Raw genomic sequence first — 12,308 nt, 5'->3', positions numbered from 1 at the left:
GGAAAATATTTTTTTTTTCTATTCAATTAATTAAATATTTGTCTTGTCTTTTGCCTAATTAATTGCTATTATAATATTGGTATTTACATCATCAAGAAGAATTCATTTAAGCTTAATAGTTCACATCACATAATTTAAAAGTTTTATATTTTGTTAAGTGGTGAAGCTCTTGTTTTGAATTTTGATCTAAAAAAATATTTTGATCTCAGCTCATTATGACTCTTAAAAGAAATTATCCGTCTGGATTCGCAAAAAGGAAAAAGAAGCAAAGAGTCGAAAAATTAGTCGAGTGTCAAAGAGAAGCTATTGATAAATTCTTTAAGAGTGACAAACAAATAGAACAATCAGTTGAAGACTTGAATAGTGAAGAGTTTGAAACTTTGGTGAATAATGAGAATGAAAATTTGGTGGATAATGAGAATGAAAATTTGGTGGATGAAGAAGGAAATGGGGAATTTGGGAGTGCAGAAGCCAATCCAGATGATGGGATGAATACGAAATGTGAGCATTCAAATATAGATGATCCAAGGACTTGGAAAATAATTGACCAGAATTTACGAGATCTTTTAGTCGAAAGAGGTCCCGTGAGAAGAAATTGTGAGTTCAACTTCCCTAAGGATGACTCTTCTAGGCATAGGCATTTCTCACTTGTTCATTACATTCGGCATTTACCAAATAGAGAAAAAATTGATAGGACATGGCTGATATACTCGGAACTTTTGGATAGAGTATTTTGCTTTTGTTGTAAGTTGTTTAAGCAAGGGAGAAGTAAGACTCAATTGGCTACTGAAGGATTTAAAGACTGGAGAAATATTGGTGAGAGACTTAAAGGCCATGAAAGTGGTAATGAGCACATTACTTGCATGAGCAAATGGATTGAGTTGGAGGAAAGATTGGGAAAGCATCAAACAATAGATAAAAGTATACAAGAACTAGTTAACAAAGAAAAAGAGCACTTGAGACGGGTTTTATTGATGATAATTGCAGTTGTGAAGACACTTGCCAAGAATAATTTGCCTTTTCGTGGAAGCCATGAGAAGATTTATGAAGAGAGCAATGGACTTTTTTAAGCATAATTGAAATGATTGGCGAGTTTGATCCAACGATGGAATAACACTTGTAGCGGATAGAAAAGGGTGAGATTCATTACCATTATCTGAGTCATAAAATTCAAAATGAGGTGATACAAATGTTGGCTGGGGAAGTCAAAAGTGCAATTTTGTCGATAATCAAACTAGCAAAATACTTTTCGGTCATACTTGATTGTACATCGAATATAAGCTATCAAGAACAAATGTCTCTTGTCATACGATGTGTAAATGTTTCAACAAGTCCAATTAAAGTGAAAGAGTTTTTCTTGGAATTCTTGAATGTGGATGATACAACGGGGATGGGACTTTTTGATAAACTTCAAGAAGCATTAGTTAACCTTCAACTTGATATTGGTGACTTAAGAGGGCAAGGATATGACAATGGCTCTAACATGGAAGGCAAAAACAAAGGTGTTCAAACAAGAGTACTTCAAGTAAATCCTAAAGCATTATATACGCCGTGTGGTTGTTATAGTCTTAACCTTGTGCTTTGTGATATGGCCAACTCTTGCTCTAAAGCAAAAACTTTTTTTGGTGTGGTACAACGCATATATGTATTGTTTTCATCTTCCGTTCAACGTTGGGAAATTTTAAAAGATAATCTAAAGGAAGGCCTCATGGTTAAGTCGTTGTCGCAAACGCGTTGGGAAAGTCGTATTGAAAGTGTTAAACCACTAAGATACCATGCTTCAAAAATAAGAGATGCTTTAGTTGACTTGTACAACAATCCTACCATAGATTCGATTACAAAAAGTGAAGCTAAATCCCTGGTAACTCATGAACTTGAGACTTTTGAGTTCTTGTTTAGCATTGTAATTTGGTACAATTTGTTGTTTCATGTGAACTCTGTTAGCAAGCTTCTTCAAAGTGAAGATATGGATATAGCAGTTGCTGTAAAGCAGCTAGATGGGCTTGTTAAGTATGTTGCAATGTATGGAGAAGTTGGTTTCACGGAGGCTATGGTTGAAGCTAAAGAAATGGCAAGTGAATTGGGAATTGAACCTATATTTGTTGAAAAGCGCATTATTTCTAGAAAGAAACAATTTGATGAGAATGTTAGCGGAGAGGTGACCCAGTCGGTTGAAGAATCATTTAGAGTTGGTTACTTCCTTTATTTTGTTGATCAAGCCCTTTGTTCACTCAAAAATAGGTTTGAACAATTCAAAGTATATGAGGCAAATTTTGGCTTTTTGTTTGACTTGAAAAAGTGCAGCGATGAATCATTAAAGGCGGGGTGTGTGAACCTTGAAATTTTTTTAAAACATGGTGAGATTTCTGATATTGATGGAAGAGATTTATTGATGGAGCTAAAAGTCTTGAAAGAGAGATTGCCAAAAGAAGTCAATAAGCCAATTGAAGTGCTCAATCATCTGCAGTTGATGGCAAATTGTTTCCCAAATTCATAGGTTGCTTACAGGATACTTTTGACTATTCCGGTTACAGTTGCATCGGGGGAAAGAAGCTTTTCAAAGTTAAAAATCATCAAAAATTACCTTCGATCAACCATGTCACAAGAAAGATTGAATGGATTAGCATTTTTATCTATTGAAAATGATTTTGTAAAAAAACTAGATTATGCAAGTATGATTGATTTATTTGCTTCTAAAAATGCAAGAAAAACGAGGATCAAGTGATACATATTAGTTGTTATAATGTAATACTAAGTATTTTTTGTGATTTTAATGCAAATCTTTTGTCCTTTACCTTAATTTTTTTTTTTTCATTCAATAAAAAAAAATGTGAAGGGCCCCAGAAATTTAGTAGTTGACTATTGGCTTTGGGCCCTGAGAATCTCAGGACCGGGCCTGATTGAGGAAAATTGAAATGTGACTTGCATACTTAAGAAATCAATTTATGGACTTAAAAAGCTTTTTAAAAATTGTATCTTAAGTTTTATAATACTATTTTTTTCTTTGGATTTAAAAAAAGCATTTTTTATTTGTAGTAATCCCGGTTTCGACCCTTCTTTCATGTTTTGCCACTTCGACTGGGCAGGTCGGGGATCGAGCTGCCCGATCAGATCGCGAGGGTCCAGGGGCGGCAGCATCCTTTGGCGGGTCCAAGGGCAGCGCTCTGGCGGGGTCGAGGGGTAGCGCCCCCGAAGCAAAAATGGAAAATGCATTCGAAGTTGCTTGTTCGCTCATGTGGCCGTTTATGCGTTCAAGCGGAGAATGTTTGGTTCCAAAAATTTGACTTATCTGCAAAAGTACTGGGAAGGTGTATTCGACGCTTGAGCAGGGCTTTCCACGCTCGAGCGGACCATGTTATATCAGTTCGTGAATCTGATATTTCATATCACTTTTGTATATCTCTCTCTCTAAAAACATTTCATCTCCCTCCTTTCTACATTTCCGTATACCAAATTGGATCAAAACCTTAATTTCTCAAGATCTATTAGAGTTCTGCCATAGGTTCTTCATCAAAGTTGGTTAACTTATTGAGGGCATCATTGTATGCGGTGTAGATCGAGTTTTCGACACCGTTGATTTTTGGGATTTCATCTCATTTCTTCTTCAAAACTTGAGGTAAGAATTTTTTTAGAGTTATATATATATTTTTGCAAGATCTAGATGATTTTCAAAATCATCTTTCGATAACTTTGAAAATTGATTGTTAATTCAAGAAATTGAGCGATTTTGAAAGTGGGTTTATCTCTTGTTCTTTTAAAATGATCTTATGGGTTTTGATCTTCGTTGATTGAAGAAAAGATGATTTTGGAAAGTTTTGTTTCGAAAGATTTGAGTTGTATAGTTTTGTTAAGAAAACCTAGAATTTGGGGATTTTTTTTTAAAGAGACTGAAAATCCATGAATGATATTGTTATATTTATTTTGTGTGTCAAAATAAATGGATGTTTGGAAAATTTCTTATTTATATTTATATAAATGATGAATTTCAGGGAATATGAGAATTGTTGTTCATTTTTGAAATTATTGTTCAAAACGTTGAAATAGTCTTGAAATGACTAATTGTTGAGGATACTTGAAAAGAGGGAATTGTGTTATTCCTTGGATGATGTATTGAAATAAAAGTATTTATATTCATTTTGTGTTATTGGCATATCAATTCATTTGATTACATTAAACTTTGAAAGTTGATTTAAAAACTTGCATTGAGAACAGAATGTTGAGAAACAAGTTTCCATGAATTGGTTTTGGGGTAAATACGGTGGTAAGTCTTGACAGGTGGTGTAGATGAAATTGAATAGGTGTCGAGCCTTCCAGTTAATACTAGTAAAACTGACAGATTATAAGTGTCGAGCCTTCCAGTCAATGCTGGTAAAAATGACTAATTGGTAATACTTGTATAGTCTACTTCCAAACACCAACTTAGGGATTACCAGAGTCGTATTTACTACCCTTGAAATGAATTGTTAAGTTTTGAAGAATTGAAATTGCATGACATCATTGAGCATTATGGTTTTCAAAGATGAATATGTGATTTTCTTTCAAAAGGGCATAGCATGGCATGTGCATTTCATCTCTTGAGACTTGTATAAAATGTATATACTTTGTTAAGGATTTCCTACTGGGTTTTATGCTCACCCTACGGGATTTTTGTGCAGGAAAAGATGTGGTGATGCCGCCTAACTAGAGGCAAAGAAATGTGTGTTGAGAGTACGAGACTCTCATTTTGCTGTGACTCTGTGTGTAAGCCAAGGGCTGTATGTGTGTGGGTTTGAATAACCGTTTTGCGTGACCAGGCTCAAACCTTGGAAACTTGTAAACCCCATTGGGAGTATTTGTTTGTTTATTTACTTGTTGTTGGATTAATGTATTGTTGCATAAAGAACTATTGTATCATGTAATGTAAGTTTGAAGATTCATATTCGGTTTTTCTTGAAAGATCCATGATTGTTGAATTGATTGATTACGTAAATTCAGACTTTGGAGGATGCATTGATAGTAGAAAGTTCACTTTTGATTATTTGTTTTTATTATGTGAAGAAGAATATCATGAAAAGTGTTAAATGAACTATTATAAATATCTCCTATGAAAGTTGAATTTGTGGTGTGCTTTGAGACCACAATTCAGGAATTGTTATTGCGGAACTTTATCTCAAGACTTGGGATTGTCGACTTTTGTTGCCAAGTCATTGAGAATTTATTGTGATAATTTCGTAATTGTTTTATTTTCTTAGAATGACAAGTATTCTAATGCGACTAAACACATTGAATAGAAATACTTTACTGTTAAAGAAAAATTTCAAAAATAGAAAGTGACAATAAAACACATAAGTACATAATTTTTAAATGCAAATTTATTGATGAGATGATTACTCTTAAAGACAATTAAGAAACTTGTTAGTTGAATGGGTCTTGAATGTATTTATGATTTATTGTGTTATTTGACATATTGAGATCTCATTAATTGTGTTTCTAATATGTTTCTTGTTATGAATGGTGTACATACATATATGAGAATGAATAAATGATAACAGGAATAGTCTTTGATAAAAAGACATTATTGGACCTTTTAAATACACTCCTCACTCAATGACTATATTAAACTAGTTGTTAGTGTTGTGGTACATGAAAGGGACTATGTCGTACTATTGGTGTAGCATCACCATGACTCGCATTGGTGAACTATTTAATTATAGTATTATGATGATGATTAAATTAAAGTAAGATTGGATATGTTTTATTGCGCGCCTAATGTTTACCTTATTAAATCTTGATGTCTGTTATCATATGGGCCAAATGAGAAAATGTAAGACTAAATTTAATTATTTAGTCATTATGGTAACCCACATAATATGACAATATGAATTATAAATTTAATAAGATTATAGTTTCATATTTTGAATCAAAAGTTATTATCTGATTGGTCAATAGATGGAATAGTTTTCAAATCTCTTACTTTGATGGACAAGTGGAATTATAGTTATATTAGGAAACTGGTTCCCTTTCTACCTATAAAAATATATTTAGATCACCCATCAATTATTTTGAATATAATGTATTCTAAAGAGAGGGTCAAGAGAGAGAGAAATATATTTTTTTCACTAATATTATTATTAGGTTTATGTTCAATCAATTTTGGATAACTGATCCAAGTATGTTATTTATTTCCGCATTATGTTATTATTTGTGAAAATCATGATAATTCATGATTTTGAATTATGAAGATTGTTATATGCATAACATCGTAAAATTTTTACATGTTAGCATTATGTAGCGTGGGATTCTCACAATTCATAAATTTATTTGTCCTAACACACTCTTAATCATTAGATAATGTCAAAATACGTGAATCTTAAGACATAATCGAATAAAAATTGTAAACAGAAGATCTCATGCGTTATATTAGATCGAGCAAGGTGGTCTTTTGATTGTGTTTCTATTTTAAGTAATTAAATACTTATCAAAATAAATAAATAAATAAATAGAATTCAACAGACATCAATTTTACAAATCTAAAATCAAAATCAATATGGTGGATCTATTAATCTTATTGGCTAGAAAATGATATGGAAGTTGTTACCTTCATCCTTAATGCTTTGTTAGATTCGGCTAGCACTTGTTCCTGTAACAACCAGACAGTGAATGTTAAAACTTGTCTCCACAACTAACTTAAGCTGATAAATGTACTGATATTATATACTTATATATATGCATATGGTACAACTCTGAGTTAGTACATACTTTCTTTTGAAGGTCAGCAAGCTGATCAAGCATAAATTGAGTCTGAAAAGCAAAGAACACACAACAATGTTTAGATTAGTTTCTGATGGAAATATATATATATATATATATATATGTATGAGAGAATTGTTTAATCCTTACTACTTGGCGTTTGGGATTTGAATTTATTAATGGTTTTTCTTATTGATTTTTTCGGCTTCAGTGAAATTTTTTTTAAAATTTTAAAAATATTTACATTTAAAGATTCGACTCGATTAGACCAACCAGAAAAGTAAAAAAAAAAAAAAATTTAAAAAAAAGTTCACTAAAGATTAGAAAACGAGAGACATCTTTTCAATTTAAATCGGATTGGAAAGTGTTGCTGGGCCTACGTGGGCTCAACATTGAACCCACATCGATAATCTGAATCATTTAATGTGTAAAACTCGTCGAGTACCTCAATTTTGTAAAAAATAAAAATAAAATCATGTTGATCGGATATCAATAGTTACTTGATCAGATCAGAATTATGTCAACGTTAAGTATGATTTTAAAAATAAATTATTAACACAAATGCGATCTGATTAAGTATCTATTGATATCTCATTAACGTGATTTTTTGCAGGGATGAAATACTTAATGAGCCCTATATATTGAATGATTAGGATCATCGATGTGAGCTTCGTGGTGGACTTAGGGGTGCAGCTTGGGTGGGCTCAACCCGTGCAACCTAAGCCCAACCCGAATTTTTTTAGGACTCAAACAGTATATTTTTAAATTCGATAGGGGCTTAGGCAAAAATTCAGAAGTTTGAATTAAATTTGGATGGATTTGGTAAAGATATCAAACAACTCGAGCAACTCAAAATCGAATTATACATATATAGATATATTTAAATATTAAATATACATATAAATTATTAATCATTACATGATATTAATGTAATTTAAATTATTAAATTATATTGAATATATATTATATATATAAGTAACACAAAATCTTACATTTTTTTATCCTTACTCATCAATTACAAAGACTGCTATAGTAGTATCTCTTTTACATTATATAAATTATTTATTTTGATGTTATTAATGATTTTCTATAAAAAAAAATATAAATAAAGTCTAATTTTAATAATTTCACTGCACACGCACAAAAAAAAAAAAATGAAATTCACTTACAACTCGGGCAATTCGGGTTTAACTCGGGTCGGACTTAGACAATCTCGTGTTACAATTCAAGCTTGGGCAGGTCTCAGCATAATTTGGGTTGGGTTGGGTTGGGTTGGGTTGGGTTTAGACAACCTCTTAACCTGATTGAACCTGCCCGAATTGCACCCTTAAGTAGACCTACAGAGGCTTAATAACACCTTCCAATTGAAAAACGCAACTGATCTCAACTAGAGAGACCCTTTACAAAAATAAAAAAAATAGAAGCAAAAAACAGTGAATTCTTTTGGGTTTTTTTTATCTTTAGTATATTATTTTATTTTAAATCATTCTACACTAGATAGACTAAAAAAGTTAAAAAATTTATACAAATTTGAAAAAAAAAATCACAAAGATAAAAAAGTTGAAAAAAAATTACTTTTTAAACTACTGTATACCAAATGCATTAGAGGGAAGGTTACAAAGCAAGCCTAGTCTCTATTTCAATAAGTTTGGAAGTGTTCACAAAACACCATCATTTCCAACTAGCTTTTTAATACTATGAACAAGCCATGACATTTAGCACCTATTATACCTACCTCTCAACTATTTTGACACACCCAGAAAGAAATGTAACCTACTTACACTTCATCCATATACAATCCTCGAATCCAACATCAAAGGTTGTAGATTTGACCCTATTTCCCTTCATTTTCCTAGCAAAGTGGTCACACCAATGTTACAATTAGGATTTCAAATGTTGGTCGATAAGTATTGTATATCATATCAACTGATACGTACCATGATTTTAAACTTTTGATATTGTTATTCACCAATATATTTATTATCCGATATCGGTCTTCTCAATACTTTTATTTAAAACTATGGATGGAATTCTCTACTGCCATCCTCTCTCTTTTAAAGTTGTCTTTCGCTCTCTCATCCCCTCTCCGATGGTCTCTCTTCTTAGGAGGGCACTCTTAACCACCTCACTCATTATCTCCCACAATGAGCATCAAAATCTTACCCACAACACTTCTCTAAAAGAGTTATGGAAATAGTCACTCATTCATTTACAAAAAACTATGCACTACTAAGCACACGGTCACTGTATGGGGAGCAAATATTCTTTGCTTCCATACTCTTTTTGTCCAAGCCTTGCGGTACTCCAAACAGTGTCGTAGAACCTGAAAGCACAGCGATGGTAAGTTACCCGACGGATGTGTTGCCAGAAAACTCCTCCGACTTCGACGATCAAGTTAGCACCCTTAGAAAGAAAAAGAAAACAAAAGACAGGATAACTTTGTGTAAGGAAAGATCATAGACCTATTGCATGGAGGCACCACCGAGTTTATATAGTTTGTGAGTGTACTACCTTGCTCGTTCTTTCCTGGATGCATGGATGTACTATCTTCTCTTCGCCTTACACGTGTGTGAGTCAATACTACCAAACAAGATTAACAAAATAACCAAATACAGATGACGGGTTCCCTTCTTCGTACTATAATTGGGCTACGTGGAAACTCCCACCGAGCTATCTATAGACCGGTACGATACTGTCCACACTGGTCACCTTTAGCTCGGTCAAGCTAGGTGAACTCATCCAAGCCAACCTTGCATGGCATCGAGTCATGGATGACACGGTTAGCCCGCTCATGACGGAGTTGCCGACCTCGGCCATTCTTTAGCTCGGTCGTATTTTGTTCATCCAGGCAAATTTTGCCTAGCTCACAGCCTAGCCAGAATCATTGGCCATCCCTTAGCTCGCCGAAAGCAAGGCTACCGTTTGATTGAACTCCATCCTTGGTTTGAGCTGATTAGACATCTTGGCGTAACACTTGGGTGTCTTTCTAGCCCGATTGTTAGAACGTGGCCCAAACCAAATTTTGCTAGGCCCACTTGTTCGACACAAATTCCCTTCTCAATTGCCTCTTAATCCGGTCTGCTTCAGCACGATCTAGATTACCATAACTGGCCGAGCTAGGTTTTCTACCCGATTCGCTGAACTGCGCAGCTCAAATCTCATGCCTTAAAGAGCACGACCCCCAACCACGCCAATGCAACGTCTTATCAGGGACACACATCGCCTTCCTAGGGGTTCCGTGCATCCCCTTATGATGACGGGCGCAATTCCTAAAAAATTCAAATCTTAGTGTCCCTTTACATTCTACATATATAGCCACTGTTCATACCCCTTGGTCTTTACTGTTCATACCCAAATCGAAGCATTCCTCTTGCGGATAGTCTACCGCCGCCATCGTCAGAGCATTCTTCATTGATCAGAGTGCAGATTGGAGCCCTCACCTATAAGTTCTTCATACCCGTTATGTTTTCCTTTCATTATTCATGGTGTTCTTAATGTTCTTGAGCCCCTGTTGCGATATCCGCGTCATTAAACACCACTATAGTACTCAAAACCACTAAAAACTAAGTAAACAGGGATTTTTTTACCACTTTAAGGATTAAATGGCCTCGTGTTCTTTGCCCTCCAACGCATGGATCGTCTTCAGAGATAAACATAGGAATTCTAGGTTGAACCGGGCAAAAGTATGATTTTTGACCCAAAATTATACCTTGATCGGGCAAATTTTATGTTTGTGACACTTGTGAAGAGGACCAAGTTATGACAATTGAATAGCTTAGGCAGTCGCGTGATCAAGCTAAAATATGGTTCATTCACGTAGCCAACCTAAGACCAAGCCTATCTATGAGACCGGGCTTGTAGCTCATGTTATTTGCACAATCGAGATAATACCTAGTCGTCCGCACGTTTGTGCTTCAATCCGGCTCATATAAATGACCGAGCTAAAACCCAGCTTATCTGTTCGGTCGACCTAAAACCCAGCTTGTATGTGCAGCCGAGCTAAAACTGAGCTCATTCATGCAACTGCGGTGTCACTTACACAATTTTGGTTTTCTACTATGCAGAATCCAAGGAGACCAGGCATACCCGCACAAGCACTCTTAAAGGTCTAGCAGTCGCTGTTCATAATTTGACCAACACATTCTGCCAAGCAAATTACACTTGGCTCCATGGGGCGCTATCGCTTCTTGGTAAACACGTTAAGCAGACTAGCTGAGTTTCGCGGAGAATACAACGTCCTAGTCGACGTGTATTTCGAGTTCCCTTCCTTGGGTAGAAAGAATGCTTGCCCTTTCACCGTGCTATCCATAGTTGAGGAGGGGGCTCCGCTTCTCGGTACAACCCTTGATCTGCAAGTTCTTAAAATGAATCAGGTTATGCCTTACACAAGTGTCCACCAACACATTTTGAATAATAAATGGGGTTGTCGAGCTAAATCGTTGGCTTGGTTTGAACTTAGGTCTGGCTGAGGTATTGGCCAATACACGCTCAGCCATACAATTGACGATTTTAATTAGTACTTAAAAATAAGACCGCGCTGTGAACGCTTCGTGACTGCCACACCGGACAAAGATTTGTATAATGATGATTTCTTTTTGGTGACTGAAAATTATGAGATTGCTAATGTGCTTGGCTGGTACATAAGTAAAAATAAAGGCTCAACAAGTAAGCTGAACTTCAACTGGTCAATTTATTTGGTCTTGTTTTTCCGAGCTAACAAATTTTCTTTCACAGATATTGTCAAACTACAAGCCTTATATCCTTATCCCAATGAAGATGCTGTGAGGATCGTTCTGAGATACAAAAAATGCAACTGCCATGATCTCCTTGGTTACGTGTTGAGCTACCGGTATTTAGTGAAGCAGAAAAGCAAAGTCATAGATTTATTGTCAGAACCGTTTTCTCCGCCAGATCTAACCCTTCCAGACGTCCCACTAATTTGTTTAGCCAAGGAAGAAGAAATGGAAAAGAGAAATAGAAAAGGCTACCTCTTCTAACTTCCTGGCTGGCTCGTCATCGCCCGTGCCAACTACCGATTAAGGTTCAGGAACCGTGCTGGCCTTGGCTTCCACTGCCATTCAATCCACCAACATAGAATAGCACCGAGCTGGCAAGAAGACTAGTACAACTGATCATTCAGCTGAGTTGGTGGCTGAGCTGAGCACCAAACAAATGGTTGTGGAGGTTGAGCTGAAGCCTGTCTGGTAGCCAAAACTGAAGCATTGAGGGAAGAGCATCCTAGCGAATGCCTTAATCGCTGGAAACAAAGAGCACTTGCCTTCGATCTGACTAAGGAGTTGCTGATGCTAACCAACATGATAGAGAGTAACCACATCCCAGACACCTAGATGGTCAAGTCCATGGTGAAGTCCATGGCTAGGGTAAATGTTCTTACAAAAATCGTTTAACTGTTTGCTTGGTCTCGCCTTCTAACATTTTCGTCTTGCAGGCCATTCAGAAGACACACCTTATGATAGACTGAGTTGTCAAGTTGCGGTAAAAAAGGGCTGACACGACCGCGCAAGGGAAGTATTTTGAAACCAAGTTGGGGTGAGCTAAAGCTTCATTAGAGATAGCCA

General features: G+C 35.5%; 1 protein-coding gene across 1 annotated transcript in view; it reads right to left on the bottom strand.

The window, feature by feature from the left end:
• The window catches only part of LOC114262951 (agamous-like MADS-box protein MADS2), a 46,211-nt gene that overhangs the window by 14,554 nt on the left and 19,349 nt on the right, over positions 1-12,308 (bottom strand). Inside the window, exons 5-6 of the mRNA XM_082866694.1 lie at positions 6,739-6,780; positions 6,578-6,619 (exon numbers count right to left, since the gene is read on the bottom strand). Of these exons, the coding sequence (XP_082722820.1) occupies positions 6,578-6,619; positions 6,739-6,780 (84 nt within the window). The remainder of the gene's footprint in view (positions 1-6,577; positions 6,620-6,738; positions 6,781-12,308) is intronic.

The sequence above is a fragment of the Camellia sinensis genome, chromosome 4 (genome assembly GCF_055761805.1).
Source record: "Camellia sinensis isolate YWXY chromosome 4, ASM5576180v1, whole genome shotgun sequence".
Classification (NCBI taxonomy): Eukaryota; Viridiplantae; Streptophyta; class Magnoliopsida; order Ericales; family Theaceae; genus Camellia; species Camellia sinensis.
Note: the sequence above shows the minus strand (reverse complement) of the source record. Positions and strands in the feature narration are given on the sequence as shown.